The 22,979-nt window shown below is 45.2% G+C and overlaps 1 protein-coding gene across 2 annotated transcripts in view; it reads left to right on the top strand.

Annotated features, from left to right (window-relative positions):
- The window catches only part of LOC115133221 (cytoplasmic protein NCK2-like), a 54,254-nt gene that overhangs the window by 21,528 nt on the left and 9,747 nt on the right, over window positions 1–22,979 (top strand). For both annotated transcript variants that reach the window (XM_029666221.2, XM_065025262.1), the window contains exon 2: window positions 19,984–20,225. In XM_029666221.2, the coding sequence (XP_029522081.1) occupies window positions 20,000–20,225 (226 nt within the window). In that variant the 5' untranslated portion in view covers window positions 19,984–19,999. The remainder of the gene's footprint in view (window positions 1–19,983; window positions 20,226–22,979) is intronic.

The raw sequence follows: 22,979 nt of genomic DNA, 5'->3' as shown, positions 1-22,979 counted from the left end.
CAGGCTTTAGTTAAGTGGGTCAAGTTTAGGGTTGCAAAGGGTCGGAAACTTTCCGGTAAATTTCCCGGAATTCTTCTGGACATTTTTCATGCGAAGTTAAGCCCTGGAATTTGGGGAATTTTGCTTAAATTCATCAAAAAACTTAGCTTATAACAGTGGACCTTTTTTTTTGTGGGATACACATAAGACAATTCTAGGTCTTGTGGCATATTTTGGTTAAATGTTCCCCAATTCAATGGAATTGCAACCCTCTGCAGGCACAGTGCATTCTCACATCAGATGTGCAGTGAACTCTTCTATCACATGAACAGCTGATTCTCAAGATCTTGCACACTAACGAGATGCTATTGAGACCACACTACTACACTGTCTGAGCCAAGGACTACATGCTTTCTGGTAAGTTTTGATTACAATACTGGGTGGGGTGAATATCTTTCATATGACATATTTTTTTTGTTAACTAGTAAATAGTAGCCTACAGCAAAGGGTGTTTAAATCATTTCTAACTTGGTAACCATTTATTTCTAATTCGTTTTTTTGAAAAGCAGTGTACATTTGCAAATAATGTGCCAAATAATATGTCAAGTGCGTAAAGTTCCCTCAGCGATCACAACAAGCAACCTCTGACAAAAGTCCCTCTACTACTATTCGAGGTGAAAATGATGAATCAGACACCTTATCGATAGCAACAGCTCATGGTCCTCCTGGAATCAGACGTTTTTTGACTCAATGGAGGAACGTAGTCATAGAAATGCTGATGAATGTCTTGCTCGAGCTGTGTATGCAACTGGTTCACCTCTGATGCTCATAAGCAATGTGTATTGGAAGACATTTCTGAATGTTCTTCGCCCAGCATACACTCCTCCAACCAGACATGCTTTATCTACTCATTTGCTGGATGCAGAGTTCAACAGAGTTCAAGTGAAGGTCAAGCAAATCATAGAGAAAGCAGACTGTATTGCAATAATCTCTGATGGGTGGTCGAATGTTCGTGGGCAAGGAATAATTAACTACATCATCTCCACCCCTCAACCAGTAATCTACAAGAGCACAGACACAAGGGACAACAGACACACCAGTCTCTACATTGCAGATGAGCTGAAGGCAGTCATCAATGACCTTGGACCACAGAAGGTATTTACACTGGTGACAGACAATGCTGCAAACATGAAGGCTGCTTGGTCTGAAGTGGAGGAGTCCTACCCTCACATCACACACATTGGCTGTGCTGCTCATGCATTGAATCTGCTCCTCAAGGACATCATGTCACTGAAAACAATGGATACACTCTACAAGAGAGCCAAGGAAATGGTTAGGTATGTGAAGGGGAATCAAGTTATAGCAGTCTCCTGGGGGGGGGGTGTCTCTCCAAGAAATGGCCATATCACAGTCTGCTGATATAGACAGCCCCATCAAGAGGATCCTCCTGGATGATGTATTTTGGGAGAGAGTGGTAAGATACCTGAAACCAATAGCAGTAGCCATTGCACGGATTGAGGGAGACAATGTCATCCTGTCTGATGTTCAGACTTTGCTTGCAGATGTAAGAAAATAAATCCGTACTGCCCTGCCCACTTCACTGTTGCTCCAAGCAGAGGAAACTGCAGTTCTGAAATACATCAAAAAGCATGAAGACTTCTGCCTGAAGCCTGAGGAAGTACACTTCCAAGCAAGGGCTTTGGGATGGAGAGCAATATGGCAGTTGTGCCAACATATCTCATCAGCCACCTGGTGGAAGGGTCTTTGTGGATCTGAGGCTCTTTCCCCTGTTGCCTCCATCATCATCCAAATCCCACCAACATCAGCCACCTCAGAATGCAACTGGTCCTTGTTTGGGAACACACACCAAAGCACGCAACAGGTTGACCAATACAAGGGTTGGAAATGGGTAGCCATCCGGGCAAATGTTAAGCTTTTTGAGCCTGACGAGGTTGGAAAGTGAAAGCGAAGATGAGGCCTCAGAGTCTGATGTTCAAGAGGAGGTCCAGGGAGAATGTCATGGAAGCCTGGATTGGAAGACAACCAAAGCTTTTGTTTCTAGACTATCATTTTACAGATGTTTGTTGAAAATGTTTTTGGGAGATGCGATGGATCATCGGGATATTTCAATATTCCCTTTCTTTTGTTGTTCAGTGAAGTCATCCCATGTGAAGAGTCAACTCATTTAATTAAAGTTCAATTCGTAACTAAATTGTGTTTTTGATTTATATTGGAAGAATTGAATCATTTGCAATTATGTCTACTTATGATGAGGTTAAAGGTTTATGTTTCTGTCTCCACATGATATGGTAAATATATCCAATGCAGAAAAACATCTACATTCATTTGCATATGTTCCCATTAATTCCCACAGAAAGTTTCCACCTCCGGAATATTCCCCAAGATGTGCAACCCTAGTCGAGCTTGAAGAAAAAATGATTCTACCTCCCCAAGTGTCGGGAGATAGGATAGCCTTGTCCCTGTTTGCTGGAAGCCTTGTTAGCTGGATGGATGCCTGGCTGTGTGGAAGCGGACAGACGGTGATTCCAAACTACCTTGATCTCCACTGTTCTGCCGTACTGTCGACGCATCATCATCCCAGTCTACAACCGGATGTTTCTCCCGTAGTGCCTCGCTCCCATAAACATTCTCTCTCTCTGTGTGGAGGGATGATGCAAGCCCGGCTCAATCCTGTCACACACGGGGACACACATGGCACGTACGCAGACACATACACACGCACATACCTGCAATAATCCATTCCTATCTGCAGGCATTCTGCCTTCTGATGTGTGACAACTGCTCAGTGTGCCAATTCACACTGAACAAAAATATATATGCAACATGCAACAATTTCAAAGATTTAACTGAGTTATAGTTCATATAAGGAAATCCGTCACTTGAAATAAATTCATTAGGCCCCAATCTATGAATTTCACATGACTGGGAAAACAGATATGCATCTGTTATTCACAGGTACCTTAAAAAAAGGTAGGGGCGTGGACCACCATTTGCCTCATGCAGCGTGGACACATCTTCTTCACATAGAGTTGATCAAGCTGTTTATTGTGGCCTGTAGAATGTTGTCCCACTCCTCTTCAATGGGTGTGCGAAGATGCTGGATATTGGCGAGAACTGGAACACACTGTCGCACACGTCGTTCCAGAGCATCCCAAACGTGCTCAATGGGTAACATGTCAGGTGAGTATGCAGGCCATGGAGGAACTGGGACATTTTCAGCTTCCAGGAGTCGTGTACAGATCCTTGCGACATGAGGCAGTGCATTATCATGCTGAAACATGCGGTGATGGAGGAGGATGAATGGCACAACAATGGGCCCTCAGAATCTCGTCACTGTATCTCTGTGCATTCAAATTGCCATAGATAAAATGCAATTGTGTTCGTTGTCCATAGCTTATTCTTGCCCATACCATAACCCCACCATGGGGCACTCTGTTCACAACGTTAACATCAGCAAACTGTTCGTCCTCACGCTATACAAACTGTCTGCCATCTGCCCGGTACAGTTGAAATCAGGATTATTCCGTGAAGAGCACACTTCTCCAGCGTGCCAGTGGCTACTGACGGTGAGTATTTGCCCACTGAAGTCGGTTACGACGCCAATTTACGACGCCAAACTGCAGTCAGGTCAAGTCGCTGGTGGGGACAACGAGCACGCGGATGAGCTTTCCTGAGGTGGTTTCTGACAGTTTGTGCAGAAATTCTCTGGCTGTACAACCCCACAGTTTAATCAGCTATCCATGTGGCTGGTCTTAGACAATCCGGCAGGTGAAGAAGTCTGATGTGGGTGGCATGGCTACATGTGAGGCCAGTTTGACGCACTGCCAAATTCTCTAAAACAAAGTTGTAAGCGGCTTATGGTAGAGAAATTAACATTCAATTCTCTGGTAACAGCTCTGGTGGACATTCCTGCAGTCAGCATGCCGATTACATCTCTCAACTTGAGCCATCTGTGGCGTTATGTTGCGTGACAAAACTGAACATTTTAGTGGCCTTTTAAAGTGATCATGATCGTGCTGTTTAATCAGCTTCTTGATATGCCACACCTGTCAGGTGGATGGATTCTCTTGACAATGGAGAAATGCTGACAAACAGGGATGAGAAATGAGCTTTTTTGTGTGCATGGAACATTTCTGGCATCTTTTATTTCAGCTCATGAAACACGGGACACATTGTTTATATTTTCTGTTCTGTGTATAATCATTTCTCCACAGTCACAGTGGCAATTTGAATGGCTTATACTTGTTCAGCCTCACAGTGCAATAACAGTAAACTCCCTTGATGTCACTGGATTACCTCCTTTTAAGGGGATACTGCTGCTTTCACCAGTATTCACAAGTATAGCCGGAATAGCCATCTTTTAGCGGCTATAACTGGTCAGGCCACACGGTCATGAAAAACTATTGGTCTTGGTTTTTGGTCCCCGGTGTAAAGAAATCATGGGAATGCTGTGATTCTGAGTGGGAGAGAATCCTCCTTCCCCTCCACTACCCTAGAGCACGATATAAGACAGAGTCCAAGGTCAACTTATTTGGGTTTGGCAGCGGTTGTAACAGCCCTGTACAATGAAAGACATTCTGTTCCTCCAACGAGCTGGAACTCTGTCCGTTCTATTGAGGTTGAGGGGAATGGCATCGGCTGGGTTGTAAAATCAACACAAGGCACAGTGAGATTGATCACAGAGGAGCTGGCGGCTGGCTGGCAGGCAAACAAATGTCCCCAGCTTTAGAATTGATTTGCCTCTTGGCAGCAATGCTTTCACTTAAGGATCTTTGTCATTAAGGAAGCAGGCAAGTGAGGCAGCGAAGCCGAGAACATTCCTCAACACTTACACTAAGATCAAAATGTGTGTTTATGTGTCAAGCAAAGCAAAGTAATTTATAAATCCCTTTAGTATACTTCTGTTTCTGTTGAGAGACTAGATGTAGAAATATGTGTAATCTCGGCTCTTTTTATTTCTGTGCCCCTTCAATATTACGATAGAGGTCTAATGAAAGTGTGTATGCTTGTGTTTTAAACCACAGCTGTGCCAACATGAGATAGGCCTGGCCCTATAGCAGCCAATGTGTGTCAGCCAGCCTCTTCTGGTCTGTCTTCTGATACTAGTGGTCTGAGTTTAGACAGGCAGCCCAATTCTGATCCTTTTTTTATTTTTTCATTATTATTTTATTTTTTTACTGATTTGGTCATTTCACCAATCAGATGAGCTCTTAAAATATCCGATATGATGTGATTGGTCAAAAGACCAACAAAAAAAAATATCCAAGTTGGGCTGCCTGTGTAAACAGTGCCGTGGTGTCAGTTTGCACTGTGCTCTCTTGGCCCAGGGTCAACCATGTGACACCTGACTGCCATGAACCAGCTGCTGGGAAAGACTTGACCCTGGAGGGAAGTAGGGATTCATTGGAGGAGAGGAGAAGACGACCCTGGGGAGACAGGAAGTGACCGTGGCAGCAATACAAGCGGACCTCTGCACATAGGAAGTCAGAAACATGACCTTGGTGACCTCCGGTCCAGAGAGCACCATGGGAGCTGTCATAACACAAACAGCCTCTACAGACCAGTGCTAACCAGCCAGGCACCAACAGATAGACAGGGTTACTAAACAGCAACAAAAACAGTTGTCAGTCTGCGAGGGGCGCAGCGAGCTAAGGCACTGCAACTTAGTGCTAAAGGTGTCACTACAGACCCTGGTTCGATTGCCGAGTTAAATAAAAAAAATAAAAATCCTCTTGAACCAGCCTAGTGTTGAAATATGTTGGCTGTGTCTGATCAAACAGCCTCGACAAACTAATATTACAAAACACCACAATGTAGCCCCTAAAGGAAAATGATTCATACAAAAATAACCATTAGAATCAAACCATACATCATTTGTTAATTTGCAGTCTTTGGCCTTCCTCTTATTCAAGGACAGGCTTTAGAAATTCAAAGAGAACCGAGAACAGATAATACCTTCCCATTACAGCTGGTAGTGAGATCCATATCTTTAATAGGCTACAACTGAGTAAGGCAAATGGGAGCGCTCAGAGACATTTATGGGTTATAAAAGCCAAACCGAACCTCGCTTCAATTAAGAAATTGCTGCGCGGTGAGGAGAGGGAGGGAGAGAGAAAGAGAGGAGCTGTATTAAAAACGTTGACCTTTTAAAAAAAGCCATTCAGCATGGTACTGTGGGCTGAGTGGAACTGAATACTGTTGTATCATCACATTACTTTATTCCTCATTCTTTAAAACTGGCTGGTCTCCGGGTCTCAACTGCATGGGGAAATGTAGTGATTTTAGCAGGTCAAAACTGCTCTGAGTCTGAACACAACCGTTCATCTGCCTCTCTTAGAGAAGTGCAGTTTGGGAGCAGAGCACATGGTGCAGCAGTGAGTAGAGGGACAGTTCCCAGTTCAGTCACTGTAAGCCAGCACAGAAATAGCCTGCACTTAAATTTGTGTTCACATGAATGTCGAATATAAAACAACCATTTTTAAATCTGTAGTATGACATCAATCCAGAAGAGCCTATAGAGTTTCAACCTCAACCATGTGAGAACAATGGAGAATGCGTTTCCCTGTCCAATAAGACCCGGTCTAATGCTTCACTGAGTCTCTCAGTGGTGGAGTAGTCTCTGGCTCAGAGAGCAGCAGACCCATCTGCACAAAGTAATGAACCACTCAACACCTCCACCGGTGCCTGGATCTATGTATGTGTGTGTGTGTGTGTGTCCATGTGTGTGTCCATGTGCGTGTCCATGTGCGTGTCCAAGACTAGCCTCCCCTACGTTAGCAGGTATGTCCCTAGAGTACGGTACTTCGGGACGTGAGGGAAAGTTTTTAGTGGACTTGCCTACATGAGTGCTGATGTAGGTCTGACTCGGGGCCCTTCCCAGAGTACTTATTTTGTCTGTTGACACTCATGCCAACAACCGTATTAATGTGCTGAACATCAGTCTGCACACACTTACCCCTCATACCTACACTTACCCCTCATACCTACACTTAAACCTCATACCTACACTTACCTCTCATACCTACACTTACCCCTTATACCTACACTTACCCCTCATACCTACACTTAAACCTCATACCTACACTTACCCCTCATACCTACACGTAAACCTCATACCTACACTTACCCCTCATACCTACACTTACCCCTCTTACCTACACTTACCCCTCTTACCTAAACTTACCCCTCATACCTAAACTTACCCCTCATACCTACACTTACCCCTCATACCTACACTTACCCCCCTACCTACATACCTACACTTAAACATCATACCTACACTTACCTCTCATACCTACACTTACCCCTTATACCTACACTTACCCCTCATACCTACACTTAAACCTCATACCTACACTTACCCCTCATACCTACACTTAAACCTCATACCTACACTTACCCCTCATACCTACACTTACCCCTCATACCTACACTTACCCCTCTTACCTACACTTACCCCTCATACCTACACTTACCCCTCATACCTACACTTACCCCTCATACCTACACTTACCCCTCATACCTACACTTACCCCTCATACCTACACTTACCCCTCATACCTACACTTAAACCTCATACCTACACTTACCCCTCATACCTACACTTAAACCTCATACCTACACTTACCCCTCATACCTACACTTACCCCTCATACCTACACTTACCCCCTCTTACCTACCCCTTACCCCTACCCCTCATACCTACACTTACCCCTCATACCTACACTTAAACCTCATACCTACACTTAAACCTCATACCTACACTTAAGCCTACAGCAGCAGCACACCAGAGTGGACCAGTCTCTCTGCTCCTCTGTGAACCAGAGCATGGCTAAACCCGGCTCTCTGTATCTCTCCTAGACTGGGGAGCCACAAGCTAGTGCACACCATTCTACTACTGTGGCCTGCACAGCAAGAATACGCAGACTTAAAGCCAAATCAGCAAACCTTTTATCGAGACAGTTTTGGGTAAGGTTCAAGTTCTGTTTGTGTAAATGGTACAGTTTACTTCCACTCACGTAGGGTTGTCGTCCCCTCCCCCTTTGCCTTGAAGAAGCAACATTTTGATAATTTGTAGGCCTTCATCTTTATTTTTCAAATTGGAGGGATGTACAGTTGAAGTTTATGTAAAACTCATTTTTCAACCACTCCACAAATTTCTTGTTAACAAACTATAGTTTGGGCAAGTCGGTTAGGACATCTACTTTGTGCATGACACAAATAATTGTATCACAATTCCAGTGGGTCATATGTTTACATACATTAAGTTGACTGTGCCTTTAAACAGCTTGGAAAATTCCAGAAATTGATGTCATGGCTTTAGAAGCTTCTGATAGGCTAATTGACATAATTTGAGTCAATTGGAGGTGTACCTGTGGATGTATTTCAAGGCCCACCTTCAAACTCGGTGCCTCTTTGTTTTGACATCATGGGAAAATCAAAAGACATCAGCCAAGACCTCAGAAACAAATTGTAGACGTCCACAAGTCTAGTTCATCCTTGGGAGCAATTTCCAAACGCCTGAAGGTACCACCTTCATCTGTACAAACAATAGTACCCAAGTATAAACACCATGGGACCACGCAGCCGTCATACCGCTCAGGAAGGAGACGCGTTCTGCCCCTTCGAGATGAACGTACTTTGGTGCGAAAAGTGCAAATCAATCCCAGAACAACAGCAAAGGACCTTGTGAAGATGCTGGAGGAAACGGGTACAAAAATATCTATATCCAAAGTAAAAGGAGTCCTATATTGACGTAACCTGAAAGGCCGCTCAGCAAGGAAGAAGCCACTGCTCCAAAACCGGCATAAAAAAAGCCAGACTACGGTTTGCAACTGCACATGGGGACAAAAATCGTACTTTTTGGTCTGATGATGGTCTGATGAAACAAAAATAGAACTGTTTTGCCATAATGACCATCATTAGGTTTGGAGGAAAAAGGGGGAGGCTTGCAAGCTGAAGAACACCATCCCAACCGTGAAGCACGGGGGTGGCCGAATCATGTTGTGGGGGTGCTTTGCTGCAGGAGGGACTGATGCACTTCACAAAATACGAGGGAATCACGAGGGAGGATAATTATGTGGATATATTGAAGCAACATCTGAAGACATCAGTCAGGAAGTTAAAGCTTAATCGCAAATGGATCTTCCAAATGGACAATGACCCCCAAGCATACTTCCAAAGTTGTGGCAAAATAGCTCAAGGACAACAACTGGGCAGAACTGAAAAAGCGTGTGCGAGTCCTACAAACCTGACTCAGTTACACCAGCTCTGTCAGGAGGAATGGGCCAAAATTCACCCAATTTAAGCTTGTGGAAGGCTTCCCAAAACGTTTGACCCAAGTTAAACAATTTTAAAGGCAATGCTACCAAATACTAATTGAGTGTATGTAAACTTCTGACCCACTGGGAATGTGGTGAAATAAATAAAATCTAAAATAAATCATTCTCTCTACTATTATTCTGACATTTCACATTCTTAAGATAAAGTGGTGATCCTAACTGGGATTTTTTCCCTAGGATTAATTGTCAGGAATTGTGAAAAACTGAGTTTAAATGTATTTGGCTAAGGTGTGTGTAAACTTTTGACTTTTGTAATCTACACATATTCTGCTACCTTAACCATCTGCGTATTTATATTAGAGATACACAACTACACATCAGCCCCTCAACGGGATTGTGGACTGGTCTGGACAGCAGAGCAGAAATGAATTCATCACATCCCAGGCTGACATATCCAAGGGCATTTATTATTACGATGATGATGATGGGGATTACTCTGTCTGTCTGGGCATCAGCACACTCAGCCTGTCTAAATGTCATTTCCCTCATGCTCAATGGACATTTATGGATGGAGGATATTTTTCTCAATTTTTCTCTTCCTCTTTCTATCATCCCCCCCCCCCTCGCTTTTCCAGATGTAGAATGATCCCTCTCTTTGCCCCCCCCAGTGCAGTGTTTTTTGGCTGCTGAACACGATGCTCTTTGAGTATTATGTTGCCGTAATAAAGATGGAAGCCGCCTTTCGGGCTACTGCTGTGTTCAGCTCTGGCTCTGCATGTCACCATCCTTCTGTTCTGCTGGTCTGTGTAGACTAGCTGTAGGCCCAGTGTTTGTTCAGACAGAGGCACAGCAACAGACTCCGGTCCTCCAGGACCACAATCCTGTTTTTTTGTTGCTCCCAGGCAAAGTGTAAATGTAGCACTCATTCAAAGGCAATAAGGAAATGTAGCAGACTCTGGCCCTCAAGGACATGAGTTATTCATCCTTGTGCTGAGAGAGGCCCAGAGAAGCTTAGCTGACTTCTAGGCTGTCTGCAGGGGTTGATGGGTGGGTTGATGGGTGGCTCAATAGCAGATGTTTCAAATAGGTTAAACATGTCTGTATAACTGTATGGTGGGTTAGTGGTGTGCTTGAAGTCTCTACTTCAACTCTGGTGTCCCATCAGACATGGTTGCTGTAGGATACCTATTAGAGATCAGAGGATGAGAGTAGTTGATGTAGTGGTTGAGGAAGAGTGGACCCTAGGGACTACCTGTCTCCTGTCACACACAACAGGGTTTTCAGTTAGGAAAACGTGGCCGGATTACCGGACTCATATGCATTGGGTGCGTAATCTGATTAGGGCGTCCACCCACGGTGCTCAGAATCCCATTGAGATGATTGTCATTCACATTAACAGAACCTGCGAGTCTATAGGATTCAACAATGTGCGGTCCTCCTTTACCAAATTCTGATGTGCACTTTGAAGATTTTAGAATAATTGTCCACATTTACTTTTCCTCAGCCAATGAGATGAGTAACAAACTGCAAAATCACAAGCCTATTTTAATCTACTATCCCCCATAGTAGAACAATTGACGTATTCTATTGGTCAGTTTGTTGAGAGAGAAATGGTCTATTCCAAACAGACTCTGGGACAGTTGTGGGATGATAGATTCCAAAGTCATACAACCAGGCGACATAAATGCAACAGATCAGAACGTTTAGCTTAAAATGGCGATAAACTATTATTTCTATACATTATACGCGCAGCAATGCGCACAAAGCATAATACTTAGCTGGAAAACACCATTGTCAAAAGCGCACCGCACGTGCAAGCAGTGTCAAGTGACCGAGATGAAAATATCCGTTCGAAAGAGGGGAGATCTAGTGTGCAACAACTAGCATGGGTTGCTAATATAACTAGGATTGTGCCTTTGCCTACTGGATAATGGAATAAAGTTGAAATAAAATAATTGCCTCCACGGATATGGTCAGACTTTTGGCTAGGCTACTTTAAAGCAAGGTAAGGCATGCCTCATAATATGTAGGAAAACGTTCAGGTTTCAAACAATTAAGTATATGTTTTCAAAATGCATACTCAGTTCATTGCAAAGTGGTGTGTGACGTGCTGAAGAAGCCTGCCCTCTGATGCCTCGCACTGTCTTGACAGATTTTCTGCTCAAAGACTCTGTATCTGTACGCATTAAATAAATGAGATACGTAACGAATATACTGTACACGCGCACCAATTTAATACCACTAAATTATGCTAATGAACCTATAGACCAATAAGCATGACCAGTCAAATGTATTTACATCGACTGGTATTTCCATCAATCAATAGGATAAAAAACATTCTTTCACAATGGGATTTTTTCTTCTTCTGGACAATTGGCTTGTGCCAAAAATCAGCTTTTGTATTTTTTTGCAATTACAGGTTTACAGAAACCCTGACACACACACACACACACACAACATGAGTCTATTAGTTCCACACTTCTCACATGCCCTCCCCTTGGCATGGCATGACATGGTACCCTGGCAGTGGTCCCTGCTGTCAGGGCTGGTTAGGCCTAGGTGAGCTGAGACATGCCACCCAGCCAGCAGGGGGGGTTGAAGGTGGAGCAGAGAGCACAGCTGGCACTGGGAACTGTGCTGAGCCTCTGTGCCTTACTGGGCCTCTGTGTGATCTGCCTGCTTTTATAACCTCTAATCCAGTCGGGACTGGAAGCTCTGCACTGCCTGCTCCTATAGCCTCTAATCCAGTCGGGACTGGAAGCTCTGCACTGCCTGCTCCTATAGCCTCTAATCCAGTCGGGACTGGAAGCTCTGCACTGCCTGCTCCTATAGCCTCTAATCCAGTCGGGACTGGAAGCTCTGCACTGCCTGCTCCTATAGCCTCTAATCCAGTCGGGACTGGAAGCTCTGCAATGCCTGCTCCTATAGCCTCTAATCCAGTTGGGACTGGAAGCTCTGCACTGCCTGCTCCTATAGCCTCTAATCCAGTCGGGACTGGAAGCTCTGCATTGCCTGCTCCTATAGCCTCTAATCCAGTCAGGACTGGAAGCTCTGCACTGCCTTCTCTTATAGCCTCTAATCCAGTCGGGACTGGAAGCTCTGCACTGCCTGCTCCTATAGTCTCTAATCCAGTCGGGACTGGAAACTCTGCACTGCCTGCTCCTATAGCCTCTAATCCAGTCGGGACTGGAAGCTCTGCACTCCCTGCTCCTATAGCCTCTAATCCAGTCGGGACTGGAAACTCTGCACTGCCTGCTCCTATAGCCTCTAATCCAGTCGGGACTGGAAGCTCTGCACTCCCTGCTCCTATAGCCTCTAATCCAGTCGGGACTGGAAACTCTGCACTGCCTGCTCCTATAGCCTCTAATCCAGTCGGGACTGGAAGCTCTGCATTCCCTGCTCCTATAGCCTCTAATCCAGTCGGGACTGGAAACTCTGCACTGCCTGCTCCTATAGCCTCTAATCCAGTCGGGACTGGAAGCTCTGCACTCCCTGCTCCTATAGACTCTAATCCAGTCGGGACTGGAAGCTCTGCACTGCCTGCTCCTATAGCCTCTAATCCAGTTGGGACTGGAAGCTCTGCACTGCCTGCTCTTATAGCCTCTAATCCAGTCGGGACTGGAAGCTCTGCACTCCCTGCTCCTATAGCCTCTAATCCAGTCGGGACTGGAAGCTCTGCACTGCCTGCTCCTATAGCCTCTAATCCAGTCGGGACTGGAAGCTCTGCACTGCCTGCTCCTATAGCCTCTAATCCAGTCGGGACTGAAAGCTCTGCACTGCCTGCTCCTATAGCCTCTAATCCAGTCGGGACTGGAAGCTCTGCACTGCCTGCTCCTATAGCCTCTAATCCAGTCGGGACTGGAAGCTCTGCACTGCCTGCTCCTATAGCCTCTAATCCAGTTGGGACTGAAAGCTCTGCACTGCATCCCCGTCTGGGTCTACAGGTTTCCTGTTTGAGGTGGTTGTCTTTATAGCACTCTGCTGCTCTCACACTGAGTCATACAGTGGCATGGGGACGAGTCTCTCTTCCAGTCGCTCTCCTGGTCCTGTCCTCCTTTCTCTAATGAAATACATCACTCTTTCTTTCTCCCTCTCTGTCTTTCTGCCCCCTCTCTTTCTCGCTCCATTTGTATTACTCACCCCAACCCTCTCTCTCACCCCCCCATCTTTCTCTTAGACTCCCCTCTCCTCCCCTTCTCTCCTGGTTCTCAGACGAATGAAAAGGATCCTCAAATTGGATTACAGAGCTAGGTGAGATGGAGATGAAGGAATTGGCTAAATTGGGCCTGGTTAAACTCGTTAGGAATCTCTCTCTACAGGCAGCTCCGACCCTGCTGCACATTTATGCAATTACACTGAAAACTGGTCCACGTCCCCCCCAGCCTCCTGATCCTATCCCCTCTAGGGTAATCCCTACTCTCCTGACCTCCATAATCACTCTCTGTTATTGGTTAATACATGCTTTGTGCCCTAATGATCTATTAAAGACTTTAATAATAACTTTAAATAATACCTTCTTATCCTTCCTCTCAGTTCAGTATTATATTTGTGGAAATGCACAATATACACAAGATGCACAATAAGAAAGTGATTTTGTGTGTGTGTGTGTGTGTGTGTTTGATGAGGCTGAGATCTTGACCTTCTGTCTCAGTTCTCTGCTGAGATGCCAGAGCAGGTCGCGATCTTCCAAACCCTCCTGAATAAGCCTCGGACAGCTTGTCTCCATCTTCTGAGAAGAAAATGCATTCTAGTTATTTCTCCATGTTGTCAGATTCCTATACTCTACCATAACTGTTTTGACTGATTTAAGGTGTGAGCAATGTTCTATTTCCCTTTTATTTATTTTTTAATTTTTTATTTCACCTTTATTTAACCAGGTATGCTAGTTGAGAACAGGTTCTCATTTGCAACTGCGACCTGGCCAAGATAAAGCATAGCAGTGTGAACAGACAACACAGAGTTACACATGGAGTAAACAATTAACAAGTCAATAACACAGTAGAGAAAAAAAGGGGAGTCTATATACAATGTGTGCAAAAGGCATGAGGAGGTAGGCGAATAATTACAATATTGCAGATTAACACTGGAGTGATAAATGATCAGATGATCATGTACAGGTAGAGATATTGGTGTGCAAAAGAGCAGAAAAGTAAATAAATAAAAACTGTGGGGATGAGGTAGGTGAAAATGGGTGGGCTATTTACCAATAGATTATGTACAGCTGCAGCGATCGGTTAGCTGCTCAGATAGCTGATGTTTGAAGTTGGTGAGGGAGATAAAAGTCTCCAACTTCAGCGATTTTTGCAATTCGTTCCAGTCACAGGCAGCAGAGTACTGGAACGAAAGGCGGCCGAATGAGGTGTTGGCTTTAGGGATGATCAATGAGATACACCTGCTGGAGCGCGTGCTACGGATGGGTGTTGCTATCGTGACCAGTGAGCTGAGATAAGGCGGAGCTTTGCCTAGCATGGCCTTGTAGATGACCTGGAGCCAGTGGGTCTGGTGACGAATATGTAGCGAGGGCCAGCATCTCTTGAAGAACTTACCACGGCACCATGCTGGTGTTTCCACTGCACACCGAGCTAAACAGGGTGTGAGCAGACAGAGCAGAGTGGTGATGGAACAAGACGACAACCTAGCGGAGTTTGTACGTCTCAGGTCAAAACATGGATAGCCATTGCTATCCATAACGATCATTTTGAAAAGATTGTCATTTACATGATTACTTTAGAGAGGAAAAACGACCGCAATGGATGTTACGCTCTCCGTTATGGATGTTACACCCTCCGTTAGGAATGTTACGCTCTCCGTTAGGGACGTTACGCCCTCCGTTATGGATGTTACGCCCTCCGTTAGGAATGTTACGCTCTCCGTTAGGGACGTTACGCCCTCCGTTATGGATGTTACGCTCTCCGTTATGGATGTTACGCCCTCCGTTATGGATGTTACGCCCTCCGTTATGGATGTTACGCTCTCCGTTAGGGACGTTACGCCCTCCGTTATGGATGTTACGCCCTCCGTTATGGATGTTACGCCCTCCGTTAGGGATGTTACGCCCTCCGTTATGGATGTTACGCCCTCCGTTAGGGATGTTACGCCCTCCGTTATGGATGTTACGCTCTCCGTTATGGATGTTACGCCCTCCGTTATGGATGTTACGCCCTCCGTTATGGATGTTACGCCCTCCGTTATGGATGTTACGCCCTCCGTTATGGATGTTATGCCCTCCGTTATGGATGTTACGCCCTCCGTTATGGATGTTACGCTCTCCGTTATGGATGTTACACCCTCCGTTAGGGATGTTACGCCCTCCGTTATGGATGTTACGTCCTCCGTTAGGGATGTTACACCCTCCGTTAGGGATGTTACGCCCTCCGTTATGCCTCCGTTAGGGATGTTACGCCCTCCGTTAGGGATGTTACGCCCTCCGTTAGGGATGTTATGCCCGCTGTTATGGATGTTACGCTCTCCGTTAGGGATGTTACGCTCTCCGTTAGGGACGTTACGCCCTCCGTTATGGACGTTACGCCCTCCGTTATGGATGTTACGCCCTCCGTTATGGATGTTACGCCCTCCATTAGGGACGTTACGCCCTCCGTTATGGATGTTACGCCCTCCGTTATCCCTCCGTTATGGATGTTAAGCTCTCCGTTATGGATGTTACGCCCGCCGTTACGGATGTTACGCCCTCCGTTACGGATGTTACGCTCTCCGTTACGGATGTTACGCCCGTCGTTATGGATGTTACGCCCTCCGTTATGGATGTTACGCCCGCCGTTATGGATGTTACACTCTCCGTTATGGATGTTACGCCCTCCGTTATGGATGTTACGCCCTCCGTTAGGGATGTTACGCCCGCCGTTATGGATGTTACGCCCGCCGTTATGGATGTTACGCCCTCCGTTATGGATGTTACGCCCTCCGTTATGGATGTTACGCTCTCCGTTATGGATGTTACGCCCTCCGTTATGGATGTTACGCCCTCCGTTATGGATGTTGCGCCCGCCGTTATGGATGTTACGCCCTCCGTTATGGATGTTACGCCCTCCGTTATGGATGTTTACGCCCGCCGTTATGGATGTTACACTCTCCGTTAGGGATGTTACGCTCTCCGTTATGGATGTTACGCTCTCCGTTATGGATGTTACGCCCTCCGTTATGGATGTTACGCCCTCCGTTAGGGATGTTACGCTCTCCGTTATGGATGTTACGCTCTCCGTTATGGATGTTACGCCCTCCGTTAGGGATGTTACGCCCTCCGTTAGGGATGTTACGCCCTCCGTTAGGGATGTTACGCCCGCCGTTATGGAACTCTTATATAGACAATCAAATCTTAACGAATTCTTGGCTCAAAATCTATCTCGACGCGTTTGTCATTTTGAGGTTTAAAAAATCAGCAGTAGGCATAGTACATAATGATTGTATAATTACAGGCAGTCTGAATATAGTGTACAAGGCCAGGCACCACAACCTAATACATTATCTTTTTTTCTCTTTATCAATATGATTTGTATCCACTTTTCTGGACACTGAATGAAGTCTTTATATTTTGGGGTGCTTTCAGTTGAAAAGTCACTCCAGGGCTTTTAACAGATTGTTGATAAATACTCTTCTCATCTTTCTGTCTAAAAAACAGTACTGCCAAGTAGGAGAAATGCACTTCAGCATATATTATATTTGTCAAGAGAATCTTAGCTAGAACACATACATTTTCAAGATATCAACAATTTCAAGAATTCAACAATTGCTTCAGGAAAAGTCTAAAGACTACTTCTCAGAACCAGCACACTAAATCTGGTGAATGCCAAAGCTTCGGAAGTTAAGATATCACATCAATAGTGATGGGGGAAATTGATGCACTTACATATCGAGAATATTTTTGACAATATATTGTATCGTTTTGACTATCGCAATATGATTTTTTTGCGCTAGTTGACTGGACCTGAACCAAAATGTTTTTCCTTCATAGCTTGTTCTCCATCTTCTTTTTTAAAATAGAGAGCCAAACTTGTTTTCTCATGACCGCTACATTACCTGTCTCTTGTTTGTCTGCAGCAGACATATGGTGAACAATATGTTTGGACTGTGGAATCGCAATAAAATCACAGTATTGACTCGCAATACATGTAGAATTGTGAGATTTGCAATACATATCATATAGGCACCTGAGTATCGCGATAATGTCATATATTTACAAGACAGTAGAACACGCGAACACAACTCAAGACACTTCCATTTGTTCTGTATTGCTTCATGAACACCTCATATCCATAACTAACACTGGCTGACAGCTGTGAGTGGAAAAACAAAGCTCTGTGAGCCCTTTATTAAAGCCATGAAATACGAAAGTGTAAAAAACATTTTTTGAGACTTGGCCTCCTACACTGTAATGGTCAAAATTCATGCAATTTCCTCTTTAAACTGCTATAAAAAAAAATGGTGAACTGCAACGTATAGACATAAGCATAATTGTGAATGTAGTTTCGTTTGGAAATGCCTAACTTTATTGTATATGCTTAGGTTGACTTTCCCACGGAATCATCCAATGCTTGGGATAAAACCTACAAGGTTTTTTTTGAAAGAAAAGGAGCTCAGGGTAAAATCAGACGGAAGTCAAGTTGACTAACTAAAACTGAGGATCAATCAAGATGGTTTAATATGCGTTGAGGTTAATATGTTTTATGGCTTTTGCAATTTGCATATCTGTTTTCAGCATTAGGCCCAAAAGCAACTTCTGCTTGAAAAGAATGTACTTGTTTGTGTCTTTTAACCCTGCCAGTTGATGAGAGTAGACTGACAACCTTTATCAGGCTCTTCCTGCCCTACGCTCATGGATGAGAGAGGAAAGAATTCCAGTCGTGTGACATTATCACTCTCAGACAATAGTGGCCTTCTCTTGCTGGGTCACTAAGGTTCTTTACTTGTAGCCTTACTGAGTCATATCGATCTCAATGGGCTGTAGTAATAACAGTGAATCAGTAAAGAGACATCTGATGACACAGCCCTTGCAGCCCCACATACTTGTTTCTTAGTCTAAAGAGCACTTTCAATCGAGGCGCGCATGCTTCTTATTCAAAGAGTTTGATCTGGGTCTGCGAAACTGTCCTTCCGCGTTGAAAAGAAAGGCTGTATGATTGGTGAATAAGGCGGTCTCAGTCAGGCGGAGAAGTGGCCAGTGGTTAGTGTGACAGCTCTGAGGTGTGTGCATTATCATTTTTGCTTGGCGCTTGGAACCTCCCAGCCCCCTGACTTGTCAAGAGGCCGTCCCGCGGAGGGTGATGGGTGAGAGGGCTGGGGACTCCGGTGCCGGCTGGCTTACAGCCTCATCCCCTCGGAGGGTGTCAGGACGATGTGGGAGCGCACCTCTGACTGGCCCTGGAAGGAAAAACGGCCTGTCACTGCAATATCGCTCGGACACCACACAGTCTTGCTGGAGACACCATCCAGTAAAAGAGCACTCCATATTGTCTCTCTCTCTCTCTGGCTTTCTCATTCTCTCTCTTTCTCTCACTGTCTCCTTTTCTACTCCACCTCTCATCGCTTTTACTTCCCCCCATGTCCCTAATGTCTCTATCTTGGTATCTCACTCTGTTTTTCTCCCTCCCTCCCTCCCTCCCTCCTCCCTCCCTCCCTCCCTCCCTCCCTCCCTCCCTCCCTCCCTCCCTCCCTCTCTATGAATAGACACCAGTCCTTGTGTTGTTTACCCTCAGTGTGCAGCAGCACTAGATATCTCCTGGATTTGTTTGATTTATTCCTTATTAGGCCTGCAGGTGCTGGCTGCCTTACCTCCCTCCCTCTCTCTCTCTCTCTCTCTCTCTCTCTCTCTCTCTCTCTCTCTCTCTCCCTTCCTCTTTCCATAAGCCATGTTTTATAGACACATTTAACATAGAACAGTACTCTGCTCAGTGTGTCACTGAATAATTCAGTACATTTAAGATGAATAAGAGAAGCTGGTAAAAAGGAGAGGAGGCTCGTGTGGCTTGGAAGTAAAGCGTGAACTCCCAGCTTAGTGGTTCTTTTGATTACTTACCTCGAGTCCTGAGTGTCACACATGCTCATTTACACACACACACACACACACACACACACACACGGTAGGTCTCAGCCAACCTGGATTACAGGGCAGAGAGGCTCCGCTCTGCCAGATGTCTTACAACAACAGCTGTGTGACAGACACGCGAGTGCCAAGACGAGGCCTGCACACAGTCCGTCTGAGACACACACAGACCATAGTGGTGGATGGCACCATCCCTCTGAGAATGGCTTCAGAGTGAATGTGCGTGTGTGTGAGAAACGTTCTCTCTCTCTCGTGTTTTTCTAGGGTTGCACGGAAACGGCTCACCTCATCATTTTATTCATGTGTGTGTATTGCTGGTGTTCGTCTGTGTGTGCAAGTTTTGCGTGTTAAGTGCCTTGTTAACTAGGGCAGGGACAATTCCTTAGTATCGTGGCAAGGAAACAAAACACAAAGTGGATTTGACTTCTTTAGGAAAACAGAGCTAATATTGTAAACAAACATCATCATGTTTTCCTAGCTATAGCACACAATATTTTACATACATCGTTTTTAAAGGGCCAAAGAGTTTTTGTGTTTTTCATTTTTGCCATGTAAAGAATATTGCGATAAGGGCATCGTCACAGCCCTGCTGTTAACCCCACCCTGCCCTAACAGTAGGTCTCTCTGTGTCTCTCTCTGTTCCAGAAGGACTCCATGAAAAATGACGGAGGAGGTGATAGTTATAGCCAAGTGGGACTACTCGGCTCAGCAGGAACAGGAACTTGACATCCGGAAAAACGAGCGGCTGTGGCTCCTGGATGACAGCAAGACGTGGTGGAAGGTGAGGAACACCTCCAACCGGACCGGCTACGTCCCCTCTAACTATGTGGAGAGGAAAAACAGCTTAAAGAAGACCTCGCTGGTGAAAAACATCAAAGACACACTCGGTGAGTTGGGTTAAGTGTGTAGGTGGGTGGACGAGGGTGGGTGGGTGTGTGTGCGCGTGTGTGTGTGTATGCGTGTGTGTAAGACAGGGCATCTCTCTGCTGTTTCCTAGGGGTGCACAGAGGCGGCGTGGCACACACAATCTCGACATTGGGCTAAGTAGTGTGTGTGTGTGTGTGTGTTTTCTTCTCTGCTTTTTTCTAGGGGTGCCTCCACAGAGGCGTCTCACCTCATGTGATTAATGCGGAAGAAACACTGTTAAATGCTTGACTACCTCACACACTTACACTCTCCAGTTAGCAATGATTTCTCAAGGATGGTGATTTGTAAACAGTATGTTTAATACAGGAGACGTTTGTTTTGTAAGGCATCCCTTAGGCTATTCATTATCAGGCAAGGGAAAGCTGGTGTGATCGATCAGGAGAAATTCCGGGTATTGAAGCAGCTTTTGTTCAAGCATTGAAGCGTCTTTTTCCAAGGTCAGAGGAGGTAAGGACTAATTAAATATGAAGTGCAGGGGTTTTCTTGGATGGACAACAGCTAGGATTAGCTGATCTCTGGTAATTCTCACTGTGGAATAATAGGGTAGAACTCTCACCCTTATTAGGCTAATGAATTAATCTCCGTTGGTAGAAACTAAGATGTTTATACTCGCAGAGAATTGGAGATAATTTCCAATGGCGCGAAAGGGCAAGATAATGGCCGACACTCAAGAGTGATACTAGGCAATGGGAACTGACGTTGTGATGAGACGGAACCTTGCCATCCAATGTTATCAGTGAAGAATAGACGCTTGCATCAGAAATGCACAAGATAGATGAGACGTCGCACTGAAAGATTAGGATAACTAGCCAAGAGGATTTCTCCCACTGCCTTGCCTAGTTGTCAGAGGTCTTGACAGACAATGCAATTAAAAAAACCTGCAGTTTGCCTGTTCACACACACACACACACACACACACACACACACCACCCAGAGACCTAGTTGTTTGTTGTAAATGTTCCATTGCCATACTGGCTGGCATCATCCCTTCCTTGCCAACTACGGTTAACTTACAGTCACGTCAAACAGTGCATGGAGAAATACAGCGTAGTAGCTGATCAGGGCACTTGTTCAGAGGAGCTCGCCAACAACACAGCCAACACTACGTTTCGTTTGACCTGTTCTCTGTTGACATTTCTTTGTATTTGTCTATACAAATGATGCTGATTCATGATTTCGACTGGCTGAGAGAAGCTGCCTGTCTGTCTTGTCCTGACTCCCGGCCCCGACATGTTCATTACTATGGGACAGCTGGAGATCAAATGTCAATATTGAAACAATGTTGCAAATGTCAGAGAGACAGACAGCTAGTTCAAATACAGATCTCCGCTATTGAAAACCTATTGCTATTCTGAAAGAAATGGGAGATCACGTCTAAGATGCTTTTTACAGTGGAGATCAAGTTTATAAATTGTCTGGCTGGGCTGACGAGACAGTGAGATTGAACAGTGTAAATAGGCATTTCCACGTTATAGCTTTAGCCGGTGGCAACTTGTGGAATTTACACCGGATGGAATGCGGTTTTAACCAATCAGCGTGCAAGATTAGAGCCTCCCGTTGTATAAATAGTGAGCAACCTGAGGGTGACTTATGCTGCTAACAGTGACACATACTCTTCCCTATCAATCCAACTATTGATCAATTAATATAACCCCGGAGACACTGTTTAAAGGGGGAACTCTAAATCCACTACAGCTCTCTTTGTTCTCTGGGCCCAGAGCACTGAGAGCACTGAAATAATGTTGTCAGGCCTGTAGTGAGACAAAGAGCTTTTTGGCTTTGCACACACGCACGCACGCACGCCACACACACAAAGCCAGATCACAGGAGCATAGCTGGAATAGTTATTGAGGGTTATCTCTCTTTGAGATCGAGGCAGATGAACTGCTGTGAGGTGGGAGGTGAGTGTTACTGCTTTGTGCATTCCTCACACTCAAATACCATCAGGCTTACGTACTGTACACCGTGACTTCTAATGCGGACACACGCTTAAACATACGCTTAAACGCACACACGCCTTGAACGCCCCCACACACACGCCTTGAACGCCCCCACACACACGCCTTGAACGCACCCACACACACGTGAACTTGCCGACTGCTGTGTTCCTGTTGAATAGAATTGGTTGCATCCCCAATGGGGATGAGTAGAAATGTCAGAACATAAACCAATCATCTCCAGCCACCTGCTACAACCTTGGCTTCCTCCAAGGGCAACCCCTGTATGCGTGTGGCTGGACCTCCATCTGTTTTCTGATTGGTTATTACCAGGGTTACTTCAACCAGTGACACGTATGCCTTCTCCAAGGCAGGTGGTGTGCCTTGTTTTCACTGGAATCACCTGAGAGACAATATTAGCTTTAGTCACCAGTTGATTTGAATCCTACCTAGTGTAAGCTTACTTATTTTCTATGTTTATTTAGTCATTCATAAAGCGGTGTGTGTGTGTGTGTGTGTGTTCGTTCCATCCTAAGTAATCAGGTTTGTGCAGTACATAATCATCTCTAACCACCAAGGTGTTATAATTACCAACACAACTGCAGCCCTTTGTAGTGATTGAAATGAGCTCTGTTTCTGTGTTGGAGCTGGGTCTGCTGATAGGCTTCCAGTGTGTTCTTAGCTCCCCATTGGGTGCCCGTCAGTATAGTGCTCTGCCTGTGGAAACGTTGGCTCCGTTCACCTTCCCACAGAGAATGGCCTGGTGCCAACCAACTC

This window comes from Oncorhynchus nerka, linkage group LG2 (assembly GCF_034236695.1).
Source record: "Oncorhynchus nerka isolate Pitt River linkage group LG2, Oner_Uvic_2.0, whole genome shotgun sequence".
In the NCBI taxonomy this organism is placed as follows: Eukaryota; Metazoa; Chordata; class Actinopteri; order Salmoniformes; family Salmonidae; genus Oncorhynchus; species Oncorhynchus nerka.
Note: the sequence above shows the minus strand (reverse complement) of the source record. Positions and strands in the feature narration are given on the sequence as shown.